Source organism: Bufo bufo, chromosome 4, assembly GCF_905171765.1.
Source record: "Bufo bufo chromosome 4, aBufBuf1.1, whole genome shotgun sequence".
Lineage (NCBI taxonomy): Eukaryota > Metazoa > Chordata > Amphibia > Anura > Bufonidae > Bufo > Bufo bufo.
This window is the reverse complement of record NC_053392.1, coordinates 263,848,634-263,867,386: the sequence shown is the minus strand read 5'-3', so window position 1 is coordinate 263,867,386 and position 18,753 is coordinate 263,848,634. Positions and strand designations below refer to the sequence as shown.

The 18,753-nt window shown below is 42.3% G+C and overlaps 1 protein-coding gene across 2 annotated transcripts in view; it reads right to left on the bottom strand.

The window, feature by feature from the left end:
• FBXO9 (F-box protein 9) overlaps positions 1 to 18,753 on the bottom strand; it is a 63,641-nt gene that overhangs the window by 38,813 nt on the left and 6,075 nt on the right. For both annotated transcript variants that reach the window (XM_040428560.1, XM_040428559.1), the window contains exons 2-4: positions 16,283 to 16,360; positions 10,100 to 10,255; positions 9,906 to 9,963 (exon numbers count right to left, since the gene is read on the bottom strand). In XM_040428560.1, coding sequence (XP_040284494.1) covers positions 9,906 to 9,963; positions 10,100 to 10,255; positions 16,283 to 16,360 — 292 coding nt within the window. The remainder of the gene's footprint in view (positions 1 to 9,905; positions 9,964 to 10,099; positions 10,256 to 16,282; positions 16,361 to 18,753) is intronic.

Sequence of the window (18,753 nt, the reverse complement as noted above, 5' to 3'; positions counted from 1 at the left end):
ACTTGCACCAGCAGAAAAAACTAAGTTTAATTCATATGCAAATGAGCACTCGCAAGTGCCCAGTGGCGGCGTTCAGTGTTAGGTGCCCAGGCTGCTCGGCCTTCTTTTCACTTTACTCCTCCCCAGTCTCTGCCTTTGCCCGCCCTCCAAGTCCGGACCTATCGATGAGGCAAGAGACTTGGAGGGCGGGCAAATGCAGAGACTGGGGAGGAGTAAAGGGAAAAGAAGGCCGAGCAGCCTGGGCACTTAAACACTGAACGCCGCCACTGGGCACTTGCGAGTGCTCATTTGCATATGAATTAAACTTCGTTTTTCCTGCTAGTGCAAGTCTAAAGAAAAGAACAAAGGTACCGTTACAATCCTGTATAGGTGTGCTACAGAGCCATGTAAGCGCTGTATATAGCCATATGGAGGTGACAGACTCCCTTTAAATATATAAGCATATTTCTTCTTTAAGAATACTTTTAACTATACCAATATATATATATATATATATATATATATATATATATATATATATATATATATATATTTATTTCATATTTGCCCTAATGCATTCTGAATACAAAAGGATCCTCTCAGAATGCATCAGTTTGCCTCCAATCAGTCTCCATTCCGCTCTGGATGTGGACACCAAAACGATGCCTGCAGGGTTTTGCTGTCCGCTTGACGAAACTGAGCCAAACGGATCCGCCCTGGCACACAATGTAAGTCAATGGGGACGGATCAGTTTTCTCTGACACAATCTGGCACAATAGAAAACGGATCGGTCTCCCATTGACTTTCAATAGAGTTCATGACGGATCCGTCTTAGCTATGTTACAGATAATACAAACGGATCTGTTCATGACGAATGCATGCGGTTGTATTATTGTAACGGATCAGTTTTTGCAGATCCATGATGGATCCGCTCAGAACGCGAGTGTGAAAGTAGCCTAAGTCTTGCGCAAAAGATAGATCCAATCTATAATGTTAGTAAAAAGTGTTTGGGGAACTCCAGGTAGCTAGTGGCACAGCCCCTCTCTGCCCAGGAAGAAGCTATAGCTCTCATGGAGTGGGCCAAGAACCCCAAAGGAACTTGAAGACCTGCTGAAGAGTAGGCTAGACTTATTGTTCTCATTATCCAGCTGGCAATAGTACGACTTGTAACCTTTAGACCCTTGTTTGCACCCTGAAATTGAATAAATAACTGTGGGGCTTTTCTCCATTCCTTGGTTGAGTCTAAGTATTTACACACACACCTCCTTACATCTAGTGTATGGAACCTCTCCTCTCCTGGATTTTTGGGGTTCTGGCAGAACGAGGGTAAAGTGATTTCCTGAGACCTGTAAAAATCGGAAACCGCCTTCTCTCCTACCCATCTGGCTGATGTAATGGCCACAAGGAAGGCTGTCTTGTAAGACAACATCTTCATAGAAATTGAGTCTAAAGGTTCAAAAGGACTTTGGGTCAGCATGGAAAGAACGATAAGATTTTTGTGAACTCACCTGTAAAATCTCTTTCTCGCGTGGTTCATTGGTGGGGGAATCCACGCCCATGGAAATAGCACCCTCGAGAATGCTTAATACACTGCTGCCTGCGAGACCCTGCGGCCCGGCGCAGCACTGGCGATGCCTAGGAAGCACCTGGCAAAACTTGGTGAACATGCGCCAGGAAGACCAAGACACTGCCTTATACAACTGCGAAGCTGATGCATGGTGAAAATGAACCCAAGAAGAGCTGACCTCTGGTCAGGTGTACCGAAACTCCGCTGGGCAGTGCCTTGCCCCAGGAGCGGAATGCCATGGACAAGCAAAACTCTGAGCCCGAATACATTCTGATGGAGAGCTCACTCTCTTGAGTGCGAGGGAGAAGGAAAAAGAAGGGAAAACAATGTCCGTGTAGGCGTGGAAGGCGGCGACTACCTTCAGCAAAAAAGAAGGTATTGGGCGGAGCACTGCCTTATGTAGGTACCTGACAAGAAAAACGTACGTACAAGAAAGGCGCTCCCAACTCCCAAATTCCCTGGGTGGAAAAGCCCGCAACCAGGAATGCCACCTTCCCAGAAAGAAAAGGGGGGAAGAAGACGTTACAGAGAGGGGTCATGTTCCTCACTGAAATGCCACCAAACAACTCACCAGTCGTATGGATGAAAACAGGAACCTGGCCTTAACCCTGGAAGCAGAACCAAAATCCCAGGCCACAGGATCCACCTCTGCTAAAGAGAGACGCTCCACGGAAGAGAGACCGATGCCCCCAGAGCCATAGAGGCTTGCGGGGAGACTGAGAAGCTGGTTGACAAACCACTGAGAAAAACGCCTGAAAAAGGCACGCCCAACCGCAGGCCAAAGAACCAATACATTTGAGATAGGTAGAAGTAAAACAGATGTGAGAACCACCCGCGGTGAGGAGCTCTGTCAGCGACCATATATTGAAAGTAAATCCCGGCAACTGCTTGGATATGCTGAATCTTCTTTTTATTTCTTATTTTATATAAGAGGTAACAACAACGCGTTTCGGCACACTGCCTTTTTCAACAGGTACATTCAACATGTGTTACATAGATATATATAGACAAATCAATTACAGGTGCAAGTGACGTCATCCACCCACTTATAGGCGAGTATTCACTACCCACCAATCAATCACCTATTTTCTATTCATCAAGAGGAGCACCAGAGAGTAAAGGATACCCAGTCCCAGAGAATAAAGATCAGCGAGTCTGCTGTGTCTATTTAGACGTGACGTCACTAATAACGTCATGCACACCAGCTCCCTGCCCAGCAAACCACTGGCCTGCGCGCCAAAATCCTTTTTAAAAGACGATGTTTTAATACGACTTAACATATGCTTTTATTGTCCTGATGAAGAGGGCTGTGCGCCCTTGAAACGCATTGACAAAAGAATAAATAGCTACTTTCCTTTTTTACAATATTTTATGAGAACTTGCCTCCTGTTTTCAGCGCCGTAAAAAGGGTTCAGAAAAACAACTACTTTTTAAATTTAAATCCCAGGGAGATGATCTGGGTTTAATGGAAGGATTTAATCTGACAGACGCCATTATGAACCGTTTAATCCACGAATGCGCTGCCAAACTACAGTCAAGCAAAACACTCAGGGCAGAGACACGAACGAATTTTTTATTGAGCCCTTTCTGCAAAAATCTTAGGATATCTGAAGGAGCTGATAGATCCAAATCTGACCCCACAAACCCCATAAAAGTTTTCTAAATTCACAAATAAATATTGGAGGTCACTTTGTTCTTGCTGGCTAAGAGCGTCTCTAATACCTGGTCTGACTGACCCCTGGATTTAAGGAATTCCCTCTCAATATCCAGGTCGCTAAATGAAGCTTCCCCATCTCGGGGTGACGAAGGGGCCCCTGGAATAACAAATCCTCTCTTTATGGAAGTATCCAAGGATCTGAAAGAGACAGCTTCCTTAACCAAGTAAACCATACTCTTTTTGGCCAATAGGGGGCTATTAAGATTACTGTTGCCTCCTTATTTTCTGGATTACTCTGGGTAAAAGATTAAGGGGTGGAAAAGCATAAACCAGATCCCTGCCCCAAGGTTGAGACAGCGCATCTATCCATTGGGCCTGATCCTCTGGGTTGAGAGAAAAAAACCTCTTGCACACTTGCAAAAAGGTCTATAGACAGGGTCCCCCACAGAAGCACTATTTGGTTGAACACTTCCTGGCAAAGGCACCATTCGCCCTGACTGAACTTGGAAGTCTGCCTGGGAGTTCTCTGAACCTTTTAGGTGTACTGCTGAAAGAGAAAGGGCTGTTTACCGACGGCCCAGTGACGTCACGACTGGTATCAACTAGTGTGGGCGGGGCTAAGCTCCATTCAAGTGAACAGAGCTTAGCCGCGCCCACGCTAGTTGATACTAGTCGTAACGTCACTGGGCCGGCGGTAAACAGTGAGAAGGACGCGGCACTGCTGGAGCGCCGCTGCCTTCTCAAACAGCTGATCGGCGGGGGTCCCGGGTGTCAGACCACCGCCGATCAGATGCTGATGATCTATCCAGAGGATAGATCATCAGTTAATACAAAGTGCAGAACCCCTTTAAACCTTGAATTGACATGACCTTCCTTACAGTGGTCATTCTGGTTTTACTGAATTTACTTAGAAGCGACATCTCCCTTCTATCCCTTCAGCCAAAGGGATCTTCTGGCCGAGTTTGATAATGAAGCTGCTCTAGCAGATAACCTTAGAGCGTCAGCCGACACATCCAAAATGAAGCCTACAGCTTTTAACATTGTAGGTATTGCTTCCAACAACTGATCCCTCGGGGTTCTGTTAGCGATATGAGATTCTAACTCCCCTAACCAGACTAAGTGATCTAGCCACAGATGTTGTAGCAATATTAGGCTTAAAAGAAGATGTACAGTTGCAAGAAAAAGTATGTGAACCCTTTGGAATGATATGGATTTCTGCACAAATTGGTCATAAAATGTGATCTGAACTTCATCTAAGTCACAACAATAGACAATCACAGTCTGCTTAAACTAATAACACACAAAGAATTAAATGTTACCATGTTTTTATTAAACACACCATGTAAACATTCACAGTGCAGGTGGAAAAAGTATGTGAACCCTTGGATTTAATAACTGGTTGAACCTCCTTTGGCAGCAATAACTTCAACCAAATGTTTCCTGTAGTTGCAGATCAGACGTGCACAACGGTCAGGAGTAATTCTTGACCATTCCTCTTTACAGAACTGTTTCAGTTCAGCAATATTCTTGGGATGTCTGGTGTGAATCGCTTTCTTGAGGTCATGCCACAGCATCTCAATCGGGTTGAGGTCAGGACTCTGACTGGTCCACTCCAGAAGGTGTATTTTCTTCTGTTTAAGCCATTCTGTTGTTGATTTACTTCTATACTTTGGGTCGTTGTCCTGTTGCAACACCCATCTTCTGTTGAGCTTCAGCTGGTGGACAGATGGCCTTAAGTTCTCCTGCAAAATGTCTTGATAAACTTGAGAATTCATTTTTCCTTCGATGATAGCAATCCGTCCAGCCCTGAGGCAGCAAAGCAGCCCCAAACCATGATGCCCCCACCACCATACTTCACAGTTGGGATGAGGTTTTGATGTTGGTGTGCTGTGCCTTTTTTTCTCCACACATAGTGTTGTGTGTTTCTTCCAAACAACTCAACTTTGGTTTCATCTGTCCACAGAATATTTTGCCAGTACTGCTGTGGAACATCTAGGTGCTCTTGTGCAAACTTTAAACGTGCAGCAATGTTTTTTTTGGACAGCAGTGGCTTCCTCTGTGGTATCCTCCCATGAAATCCATTCTTGTTTAGTGTTTTACGTATCGTAGATTCGCTAACAGGGATGTTAGCATATGCCAGAGACTTTTGTAAGTCTTTAGCTGACACTCTAGGATTCTTCTTCACCTCATTGAGCAGTCTTCGCTGTGCTCTTGCAGTCATCTTTACAGGACGGCCATTCCTAGGGAGAGTAGCAGCAGTGCTGAACTTTCTCCATTTATAGACAATTTGTCTTACCGTGGACTGATGAACAGCAAGGCTTTTGGAAATACTTTTATAACCCTTTCCAGCTTTATGCAAGTCAACAATTCTTAATCATAGGTCTTCTGAGAGCTCTTTTGTGCAAGGCATCATTCACATCAGGCAATGCTTCTTGTGAAAAGCAAACCCAGAACTGGTGTGTGTTTTTTGTAGGGCAGGGAGCGGTAACCAACACCTCCAATCTCATATCATTGATTGGACTCCAGTTGGCTGACACATCACTCCAATTAGCTCTTGGAGAGGTCATTAGTCTACTCTAGGGGTTCACATGCTTTTTCCACCTGCACTGTGAATGTTTACATGGTGTGTTCAATAAAAACATCGTAACATTTATTTCTTTGTGTGTTACTAGTTTAAGCAGACTGTGATGGTCTATTGTTGTGACTTAGCTGAAGATCAGATCACATTTTATGACCAATTTGTGCAGAAATCCATATCATTTCAAGGGTTCACATACTTTTTCTTGCAACTGTACATCTTCTTTTAAGCCTTTTGCATAATTAGCTAGGCTGGCAGTGACGTCACCGGGCTCTCTGAGCAGCGGAAGAGGAAGCTTTCCTCCTCTGCAAGGGACCTGGTACGTCACTGAGTGAAAGAAAACCTTCACTTCCGGCAGAGAATTTATTGGAGCAAAAGGGGGCATTAGAAGTAAGTTCATCAGGTAGGACATGGGTGTTGTTGATGTGTGTGACACTGCAGTACTATAGGACAAAGGTCTCAAATCCAGGACAACCCCTTTAACCACTTGCCATCTGGGCCATTTGCCCCCTTCCTGACCAGGCCTAATATCTCACTTTATGTGGTAATAACTTTGGAACGCCTTTATTTATCCAAGTCATTCAGAGATTGTTTTCTCGTAACACATTGTACTTCATGATAGTCATAAATTTGAGTCAAAATATTTCACCTTTATTAATGAAAAAAAAAAAAATTTACCCAAAAATTTGAAAAATTCGCAATTTTCTAAATTTCAATTTCTCTGCTTTTAAAACAGAAAGTGATACCTCATAAAATATTTATTATTTAACATTCCCCATATGTCTACTTTATGTTGGCATCATTTTGGAAATGTCATTTTATTTTTTTAGGACGTTAGAAGGCTTAGAAGTTTAGAAGCAATTCTTAAAATTTTTAAGAAAATTGCCAAAACCCACTTTTTAAGGACCAATTCAGGTCTGAAGTCACTTTGTGGGGCCTACATGGTGGATACCCCCATAAATGACCCCATTGTAGAAACTACACCCCTCAAGGTATTCAAAACCGATTTTACAAACTTTGTTAACCCTTTAGGCGTTCCACAAGAATTAAAGGAAAATGGAGATCAAATTGTTAAATTTCACTTTTTTGGCAGATTTTCCATTTTAATAAAAAAATTTCTTTAACACATCGATGGTTAACAGCCAAACAAAACTCAATATTTATTACCCAGATTCTGCGGTTTACAGAAACACCCCACATGTGGTCATAAACTGCTGTATGGGCACACGGCAGGGCGCAGAAGAAAAGGAACTCCACATGGTTTTTAGATGCCATGTCCTATTTGAAGCCCCCTGATGCACCCTTACAGTAGAAACTCCCAAGAAGTGACCCCATTTTGGAAACTAGGGGATAAGGTGCCAGTTTTATTAGTACTATTTTTGGGTACATATGATTTTTTGATCATTCATTTTAACACTTTATGGGGCAAGGTGACCAAAAAATTGGTTGTTTTAGCACAGTTTCTATTTATTTATTTTTACAGCGTTCATCTGAGGGGTTCAGTCAAGTGACATTTTTATAGAGCAGATTGTTACGGACGTGGCGATACCCAATATGTATACTTTTTCTCATTTATTAAAGTTTTACACAATAATAGCATTTTTGAAACAAAAAAATTATGTTTTAATGTGTCCATGTTCTGAGAGCTATAGTTTTTTTATTTTTTGAGAGATTTTCTTATGTAGGGGCTCATTTTTTGTGGGATGAGGTGACGGTTTTATTGGTACTATTTTGTAGGACATACGCGTTTTTGATCACTTAGTGTTGCACCTTTTGTGATGCAAGGTGACAAAAATTGCTTGTTTTGACAGTTTTTTTTTTTTACGGTGTTCACCCGAGCGGTTAGGTCATGTGATATTTTTATAGAGCTGGTTTTTACGGACGCGGCAATACCTAATATGTATACTTTTTTTTATTTGTTTCACTTTAACACAATAATAGCATTTTTGAAACCAAAAAAATGATGTTTTAGTGTCTCCATGTTCTAAGAGCTATAGTTTTTTTATTTTTTGAGATTTTCTTATGTAGGGGCTCATTTTTTGCGGGATGAGGTGACGGTTTTATTGGTACTATTTTGTGGGACATACGCGTTTTTGATCACTTGGTGTTGCACCTTTTGTGATGCAAGGTGACAAAAATTGCATGACCGCCGGGCCGGAACAGGAAGCGCACAGCGCTTCCTTCTCTGCAGACACAGCGCTCGGTGAGCGCTGTGTCTGCAGCGATCTAGAAGGCAGGGACACCTGGGCACTGTCCCTGCCTTGTCTTAGGGTTGCCCTGCTGTCACTGACAGCGGGCAACCCGATCAGCAGCTGCACGATTAGCGTGCAGCTGCACTTTCTGAAAAGACGTTCTGGAACGTCCGTTCAGAAATAGACGTCCACCCATAGGACGTTTATATCCTATGGGCGGACGTAAAGCGGTTAACTTCTGTCTTGATTTAGTCTCCATAGTGGACCTTGTCGCTTTTAATAGAAGGTCCGTGTCTTATACTTTAAACAGGGGCCTTCCCATAAGATTTTCAGAAGAGGAATCTAAACTTTCTAATACCCCCTCCTTCTCCGAATATGACTCAGTAAAAGCTGATTCTGCCACTTGAGCCTTCCTCTGCCTAGCAGAACCAGGAAGCGACTTCTTAAATTGTTCCACTGAGGAACGGACTTCCATCTTGACCAGATTTTGAATATTCTGAAACAAGGATGAGGATTCCTCCACTACCAATCTATTCAGGCAGGGCTGACATGTCTTGGGGTAAGACGGATTAAGCTTCTTTTTGCATATCCCACACTCTCTGCCTTTCATCTTCTGGGTAGCCTTCCTGGGGGCCTCCTTAACCTGCATCAAAACACCAGAAACACAAAATAATCTCCTCTAAAGGAGACTGTGGGATACAACCCCTCTTACCCCCAAAGAGTACCATGCCGGGTTCGGAGTGTTGCTCCTGTTTTTCATTGTGCTGTTGTACTTCTTCCAGCATATTGATTGCGCATCCAAGGGGAATCCGGAAGGAATAACTGGCTGTTCCTATGAACTTGCCACGCTGCTGCTACACCACCTTCCGTGATGGCTGGCAGGCGTTCCATTTTTTTCAGGCCGTGCACCGCCCGCCATGTTTTCTCAGCCCCTCCCCTTCCCTGTCCAACGTGGAACATACACGTCACTTCCGGCGCATCGGAAACAGGGCCTATAGGAACTTGCCGACCGGTGAGCCAGGTGAGGACGCATCCCTTTCCCACCGGAACTTCGCCCAGCCTACAGGATGAAGGGAACGAGGTGGTTGTCAGGGATCCCCCCCCCCCATGGCAAAAAAGGGAATAAAAAACCGGACTTCAACAGCGGCTCCTAGTGGAGTCTTACGCCGTCAGGAACCTCCATTAGGTAAGATAAAAAGCCCCCTAACAGATCCGGGAAAGATCCATCCCCCTGTCTTATGGACAGGAAACAGGAAGAAACTGAGGAATGAAGTATGGAGGACCCTTTTAAAGATCTGGGAAGTTCCTGTTTCCTGTCTGGAAGGGGGAGGATCTCTCACAGGTGCTGTCATGGGGCATAATGGAAAATACGGTAATTAAAATACTAAATACGAATAAAACAAACAAAAAAAGCACTAAGTGTCATGTAAAAAAACATCACAAAAATAGTTTTGGTAGTCTAATAAATAAAAAAGTTAGGACTGTTACATGCTCTAGATCACAAAGTGTCTGATCAATAAGGCTTTTTCAGGCCTTAAAGTATTTAAATATTGGTTTGGGTTTATTAATCTTTTTAATATATATACTAGGTGATAAAATGGAACCCAATTTTCTTTTCTTCTTTATTAATAATGGCCTTATCTTTGTTATACTGTTTACTGTATAACTGGACTAGTAAGAGACAGCAGGAGTCCAGAGTATCCCGGCCACACAAAGTTATTGACAGCTTTCTGAGTATACACTCTGATAGAGGGAGAGCTGACAATCAGCCTGTGTGTGTGGGTAGGGTGTGTTTCCTAGGAGTCCTGCTTTTTGCATAGAAATCCTGCTCCATAAACCTATATATCACAGAGCTCAGCTTCTCTCCCTCTATCATACTGTGATCTCAGATACTCAGATTTTAGAAAGGTAGAAAACAAATATAACAAGTACCTTCATAGAGTGCCCCATTTTGTTCCTGTTCTGCAGCTCTAAGAAAAAGTTCTCTTGCCTGTTTGTGAAAATGAAGAAATATATCATACAAAAAAGTCAGTATCCATTATCTCCATCAACATGAGAGCATAGCAAAGGGGCATCTTTGCACTCTTCCCGAATGAGACAGACACAGCAGGAAGAATACAGACTACCTTCTCCTCCGTAGCACATTCTTGTTTTCCTTTGGTATCCTGGGTCTTTCCAACAGGTCCTCTCACTGTTCCTTTGCGAGACTGAACCTCTACCTCAGAACCCACTCCTGGAGCAAGTTCAGACATCCAACGAGCTCGGAACTTCTGTAGCTCTGCCTAAATACATGTACGCATAGAAGAAAGCATGAGATTAAATACAGTTTTTTTGGTGGCAATTTTTTATTTGCTTACATTTCTAACATGTTTTTCAAGTTCTGAAAACTGCCAAAAAACTATACCCACAGCAAGCTGGATTTTTCATATAGGCCACTGACCTAAAAAGGCCAACAAATCAAAAAAATGCTTTGTTTAACCCCTTCTACCCCAGGCCAGTTTTCACCTTCCTGCCCAGGCCATTTTTTGCAAATCTGACATGTGTCACGTTATGTGGTAACAACTTTGGAACACTTTTACTTATCCAAGCCATTCCAATAATGTTTTCTCGTGACACATTGTACTTTAATGACAGTCATAAATTTGAGTCTATATACTTCACCTTTATTTATGAAAAAAAAATCCCAAATTTACCAAAAATTTTGAAAAATTTGCAATTTTATAAATTTCTATTTCTCTGCTTTTAAAACATTAAGTGATACCTCATAAAATATTTATTACTTAACATCCCCCATATGTCTACTTTATGTTGGCATCATTTTGTAAATGTCATTTTATTTTTTAGGAAGTTAGAAGGCTTAGAATTGTAAAAGCAATTCTTAAAATGTTTAAGAAAATTTCCAAAACCCACCTTTTTAAGGACCAGTTCAGGTCTGAAGTCACTTTGTGGGGCTTACATAGTGGAAAAACCCCCCTTTAGGTGTTCCACAAGAATTAAAGAAAAATGGAGATGATATTTCACTTTTTTGGCAGATTTTCCATTTAACCACCTCAGCTCCCCTAGCTTAAACCCCCTTAATGACCAGACCACTTTTTACAATTCTGCACTACATTACTTTCACGGTTTATTGCTCGGTCATACAACTTACCACCCAAATTAATTTTACCTCCTTTTCTTCTCACTAATAGAGCTTTCATTTGGTGGTATTTCATTGCTGCTGACATTTTTACTTTTTTTTTTTATATTAATCGAAATTGACCAAAATTTTTGCAAAAAAATGAGATTTTTGTTGTAAAATTTTTCAAATAAAACTACATTTCTATATAAATTTTTCTCTAAATTTATTGTTCTATATGTCTTTGATAAAAAAAAAAAATGCAATAAATGTATATTTATTGGTTTGGGTAAAAGTTATAGCGTTTACAAACTATGGTGCAAAAATGTGAATTTACGCACTTTGACTTTCTGAGCCATGTTTCCTGAGGTTCTACAATGCCCAGACAGTAGAAACACCCCACAAATGACCCCATTTCGGAAAGTAGACACCCTAAGGTATTCGCTGATGGGCATAGTGAGTTCATTAAAGTTTTTATTTTTTGTCACAAGTTAGCGGAAAAAGATTTTTTTTTTTCTTACAAAGTCTCATATTCCACTAACTTGTGACAAAAAATAAAATTTTACATGAACTCACCATACCCCTCACGGAATACCTTGGGGTGTCTTCTTCCTAAAATAGGGTCACTTGTGGGGTATTTATACTGCCCTTGCATTTTAGGGGCCCTAAAGTGTGAGAAGTAGTTTGGAATCCAAATGCGTAAAAATGCCCTGTGAAATCCTAAAAGTATTCATTGGAATTTGGGCCCCTTTGCGCACCTAGGCTGCAAAAAAGTGTCACACATGTGGTATCGCCGTACTCAGAAGAAGTAGGGCAATGTGTTTTGAGGTGTATTTTTACATATACCCATGCTGGGTGAGATAAATATCTCTGTAAAAGACAATTTTTCCCATTTTTTTTATACAAAGTTGTCATTTTACAGAGATATTTCTCACACACAGAATGGGTATATGTAAAAATACACCCCAAAACACATTGCCCTACTTCTCCTGAGTACGGCGATACCACATGTGTGACACTTTTTTGTAGCCTAGGTGCGCAAAGGGGCCCAAATTCCAATGAGTACCTTTAGGATTTCACAGGGCATTTTTTACGCATTTGGATTCCAGACTTCTTCTCACGCTTTAGGGCCCCTAAAATGCCAGGGCAGTATAAATACCCAACATGTGATCCCATTTTGGAAAGAAGACACCCCAAGGTATTCCATGAGGGGCATGGCGAGTTCATAGAAGTTTTTTTTTTTTTTGGCACAAGTTAGCGGAAATTGATTTTTTTTTAGTTTTTTCTCACAAAGTCTCCCTTTCCGCTAACTTGTGACAAAAAGTTCAATCTTTCATGGACTCAATATGCCCCTCAGAGAATATCTTGGGGTGTCTACTTTCCAAAATGGGGTCATTTGTGGGGTGTGTTTACTGTTCTGGCATTTTGGGCGGGACTAAATTGTGAGCAACCCAGTAAAACCTAAAAGGTACTCGTTGGACTTTCGGCCCCTTTACGCACCTAGGCTGCAAAAAAGTGTCACACATGTGGTATCGCCGTACTTAGGAGAAGTAGGGCAATGTGTTTTGGGGTGTATTTTTACATATACCCATGCTGGGTGAGATAAATATCTCTGTAAATTGACAACTTTGTATAAAAAAAATTTAAAAGTTGTCATTTACAGAGATATTTCTCACACACAGTATGGGTATATGTAAAAATACACCCCAAAACACATTGACCTGTTTTTTAATCACTCTATATTACGTTTTTTGTGAGACAAGGAAACAAAAATAATTGCTGTTTTGGCACTGTTTTTATTTTTTACAACGTTCATCTGACAGGTTATATCATGCGCTATTTTTATAGAGCAGGTTGTTAAGGATGCGGTGATATCAAATATGTCTACTTTCTTTGTTTCAGTTTTACATAATAAAGCTTTTTTGAAAAAAAATTAAAATGTTTTTGTGTCTCCATTTTCTCAACGCCATATTTTTTTTATTTTTCTGCCAATCGTCTTGTGGAGGGGCTAATTTTTTGCAGGAAGAATTGACGGTTTTATTGGTACCATTTTTGGGTACATATGATTTTTTGATCATTCATTATCAGTGATGGCCAGTTCGCATTGTTCGCCCGCAAACATATGCGGGCTGCCATCTTTTTTCACAGGGCTTACCTGTGCCTCGCCGGACTTGTGAAAAAAGATTGCAGCCCGCATATGTTCGTGGGCGAACAATGCGAACTGGCCATTACTGTTCATTATTACAGTTTATGAGGCAAAGTGACCAAAAAAATTTGTTGTTTTGCCAGTTTTTATTTATTTATTTTTACAGCGCTCACATGAAGGGGCTAGGTCACGTGATATTTTTATAGAGCAGGTCGTTACAGACGTGGCAATACCTAATATGTATACTTTCTCGTATTTATTTAAGTTTTACACAATAATAGCATTTTTGAAACAAAAAAAAATTATGTTTTAGTGTCTCCATAGTCTGTGAGCCATAGCTTTTTTATTTTTTGACTAAATGTCTTAGGTAGGATCTCATTTTTTGCGGGATGAGGTGACGGTTTGATTAGTCTTATTTTGGGGGGGGCATACGCCTTTTTGATCGCTTGGTGTTGCAATTTTTGTGTTTTGTGTGATGTAAGGTGATGTTGGGCACAGTTTTTATTTTTTTATTTTTACGGTGTTCACCTGTGGGGTTAGGTCAAGTGATATTTTTATAAAGCTGGTTGTTACGGACGAGACCTAATATGTATACTTTTTTTTTTTCACTTTAAAGCAATAATTGCATTTTTGAAACAAAAAAAAATGATGTTTTAGTGTCTCCAGGTTCTGAGAGCTATAGTTTTTTTTATTTTTTGGGCAAGTGTCTTATGTAGGGGCTTTTTTTTTTGCGGGATGAGGTGACTGTTTTATTGGTACCATTTTGGGGGGCATACGCCTTTTTGATCGCTTGGTCTTGCACTTTTTGTAATGTAAGGTGACAAATATGGCTTTTTTTAAAACAGATTTTATTTTTTTAACGGTGTTTATCGAATGGGGTGGATCATGTGATATAGTTATAGAGCCAGTCGTTACGGACGCAGCGATACCTAATATGTGTGCGTTTTCTTTCTTTTTTTTCTTTTATATAAAATCAGGGGAAAGGGGCGTTTTTCCCTTTTTTTTTTTTTTTTTTTTACTTGAAACGTTATTTTTTGTAATTAAAAACTCTTTTTGACTTTTTTTTTAAACTTTATTTCTGTCCCACTCTGGGACTTTACTTTTGGGGGTGTTTTCCTCTGCAATGTATTACAATACATCTGTATTGTAATGCATTGCCTGTTAGTGTATTACACTGAGAAATACACAGGTTGCCTAGGAGACCAAGCCTGAGGCTGGATCTCGTCAGCATCCGTAGAAGGCAGGTCCCAATGCCGTTCAAGGCATTGGGCAGCCTCTGCACGGCATCGGGCTGCCTTCTCACCGATCGGGTCCCCACCACAGCAGCGCGGGGACCCGATGGGTTCCCTCACCCGCCGCAAATCCCTTCTATCACACGGTCAGTGCTGATCGTGGCATAGAAGGGGTTAATCCACCTGCATCGGCTTGTACAGCGATGCCGGCTGATACAGCAGGGGCCCGGCTATCAGGGGCTGCCGGGCCCCTGCAGTGATCGGGCGCGCACCGCTCTGGTGCCCGCCCGATCACCATGACGTAATAGTACGTCAAAATGCGGGAACGCACCTGCCGCCATGACGTATTACGTCATATGTCGGGAAGGGGTTAAAGCGGCTGTGCAAGGGTTCAATACTGATGACATATCCTCAGGATAGGTCATCGGTACGTGTTCAGTGTGTTCCCGGCTCCCCCATTGTTCAACTCTATGAAGAAGTTGCGTTGCTCCTGTGAGTGCTGCGGCCTCCTCTCAGCTTACCAAGCACAGCGCTGTCCATTGGACACTGCCGTCTCTTCAAACAGCTAATTGTGGGGGTGCCCGGAGTCGAACCCCCACCGACCACAGGCAGATAACCTGTGCGGAACGCACACGGATGCCAATCCGTGTTTTGCGGACCGCAAAACACACAACGGTCGTGTGCATGAGGCCTTATTCAAACGTCAAGGTTTTCCATCAGTGAAAAAAAAACAGGACTGGAGCCTCCACAGACATCAGGTATAAGGGAAAGATCTGCACCTGTTCTGTTTAGAGCAGCATCTGGTTTTGGCACAAAACAACTGACCGAACACTGACTGTGTGAATAAGGCATTAAACGTATCCGTTTTTTTTTCAGATAATGCCTTCAAATCTTAATTTAAAAAAAGAAAGTTTCATAAAATTGTATATGTTTTTTGTTAAAAAAAAACCAAAAAAAACCAGACACCAACATATTGAAACATATGAACATCCGTCAAGTGCATACTAGGGCTGAAACGATTACTTGTTTGAATCGAAAAAATCCTTGATGCAAATGCAAACACGATGCTGTGTGACATCAGGATGGCAGTGCAGCGCGCAGAGAAGATGGAGAAGCCGTGGAGCGGCGCCCTACAGGAAAGGTAAGTAATGGCGCTGGTGACATGGCTAGAAGGGGGAGATGGTGACACTGAGGGCAGCTGGTGGCGGGCCAAGCTGGTGGCACGGGGGGGAGGCAATCTGGTGGCACTGTGGGGGGGGGGCAAGCTGTTGGCACTGTGGGGGGGGGCAAGCTTGTGGCACCGGGGGGGAGGGCCCAAGCTGGTGGCACTGGGGGGGGGGGGGGCAAGCTGGTGGCACTGGGGGGGGGGGGAGGGGCCAAGCTGGGGGCACTGGGGGGGAAGCTGATGAGTTTTTATTAAGAAAAACGTTCTTTTAATTAGTTTTTTGTTGTTCGAGTACTCTATTAATCATTGGATTAATCGATGGAATACTCATTTACAAAAATAGTTGATAGCTGCAGCCCTAGTGCATAAGTTCAAATAAAAATTTTTTAAAAAAAGGATAACCACAAAATTGCATACGTTTGTGCATGTTTTTACTGTCTAATGTCTAAACGTATCCGCTTGAGGTACAGCAAAAACTAGATGTGAACAGCCCCTTATTCCTGCTATAGGCTAGGTTAACATGACAGAGAAAAAAACATCCATTAAAAACGAATAAAATGTCTGGCGTAAAATGAACAAAAAAGACTATCAATAATTGACTGTCTTAGTAAATGAGCTCTGGGGAGTCTAGAGAGGCTGCAAACCAGATACCTGAAGATTTGTTTCTCCTGGTCTTCCATTTTCATCAGACTTCAGGATTTTAGAACGACAATTTTCATCACCTTCCGCCTGATAATTACATTAAAATAGAATTAATAAACAAGTATATTTTGCATAAAGGATTTTACAGTAAATTTAAAAGGCTCTAGCTTATACAAACTAAAGGCCCCTTTACACTGGCTGAGAATTGGGCAGATAATCATTTACATGCTTTGGCAGGAAAGCTTATTAGCGATTATCTGCCAATGTAAAGGTGCCTCCGATTACCTGATGAATAAGCGAAATGCTCGTTCATCTGGTAATAAGGAGTTGCTGCAGTCACCTAGATCATCGTTTGCCGGCAGCAGATTGTGCTGTGTAAACTGTGCTGGCAAACGATGATTCTGTATGGGGATGAGTGATGGCATTAGCGATCATTCTGCCCCATACTGTGGAGGAGATCGCTGCATTTAAATGGAGAGGTCTCCTTCACTGACGAGCAGACAATTAAGCCTCAATCACACGTCCATGTCCATGCTCAACGGATGGCATCCGTGGTTTTCACGGACCCATAGACTAAAATGGGCGTTATAGATCAGTGAACACGGACAAAATAGAGCATGCATCCGTGATAAAACCACGGACCGTGCTAGAACACTGATGTCTGAATACACACATTAAGGGTCCATTCACACGTCAGTATTTTTACCTTTCCAGATAAACGTTTTTTTTTTTGCGGATCCGTTTTTCAGTACAACCTTCCGTTTTTTTACGTGCTTGCGAATCCGTTCCGTGTTTCCATTATTCCGTATTTTTTTTATCCATTTTCCTGTCAACGAATCCGCAAAATCGGATGACATTCGGATGGTTTTGTGCATGTCATCTCATTTATGCGGATCCATTGACCTGAATGGACAACGGACCCGAAAAACAGACAGAAAGTAGGACAAGCTTAATATTTTTTCAGGATCCGCATACTCGAAAATAGGAAAACGGAACGGATTCCGTGATTCGGACAGCACTATGATTGGTGTCTGCATTTTTGCAGAGGCAATCGAAATTAATGGATCCGAAAAAACGTTCCGATTTAAATCAGAACGGAAACGGAGTGTTATAACAGACGTGTGAATGGACCCTTAAGTGAATGGGAACGTGTGCTGTCCGCGGAGAACACGTACAGCACACGTGAAACACTGATGTGTGAATGAGGCTTTACTGGGAAGGAACACTTCCTTCCTGACAATCATCTGCTTAATTGCCTTTAGGCAATGTTCACACAACAACGCTATTCATTTCCGCTGTTCTGCTCTGTTATAGGAAACTGATTTTATAGGGGTGTATCAGGCTTTTGTTAGGGAGCTGAGCACTTTACATGACAACAGTCCCTACATTTTTTCAGAATCTGCAACGGAGGACCCTGATGGAGACTTTAATGCAGATGTGAAGATAGCCTAAAGGGCTTCTGTCACCCCCCATTGTGCAATTTTCATTAGCCCACATTAGCTATTTGCTAATGCCAGCTGAGTGCAATCATACATGTCCTACCTTTTTCTGTGGCTTATTTCTTGTAAAAATCATACTTCTATTATATGCAAATTTCTTCACTACCAGCAAGTTGGGCGGTTACTTGCTGGTAGCCGCCGCATCCTCGGACTATAAACACGCACCATCTCCTCTTGATAGACAGGGCCAGCGAGCGCTCTCCTCCTCCAGCTGGCCCGTCTGCTGCTGAATTACCGCGCCTGCGCGTAGTGTTCCTCAATCGGCACAGGCGTACTGAGTGAAGGATGCGCGCTTGCCAGCTCCTTCCTCAGTGCGGCTGCGCCGATGACGTCAGCCTACACCCGGAAGAGAAGACTGCTGGCATCAGCGATAATCAGCAGTCTTCTCTTCCGGGTGTAGGCTGACGTCATCGGCGCAGGTGCACTGAGGAAGGAGCTGGCAAGCACGCATCCTTCACTCAGTACGCCTGTGCCGATTGAGGAACGTTGCGGTGCAGGCGCGGTAATTCAGCAGCAGACGGGCCAGCTGGAGAAAAAGCCACAGAAAAAGGTAGGACATATATGATTGCACTCAGCTGGCATTAGCAAATAGCTAATAAAAATTGCACAATGGGGGGGTGACAGAAGCCCTTTAGGATGTAAAGGAAAGCTACACCTCCAACAGCGCAATTCACTAATGTAACATTACCAGAAAAGCTCACTCTACAGTGAGGATGGGAATAAAAAATGCCTGCAGGAGGCTCCTCTTTTACTTACAATGCACTACATATACCAGCTATACAAAAGCATAACTGCTTAAAAGGGTTGGCCACTTTGTTTCAAGTGCCGAGTAGTGGAGGTGGTGGTTGGGGACTTGGCTTCAATAATCTACAAAAAGAATATGAAATAAAGATATACTAGCAAGTGCCATGTAATGCACACTAGGAGTCACATAGTAAGGGGATATTCCAGGTATTTTTTTTATATAATAGGAAATCAGAC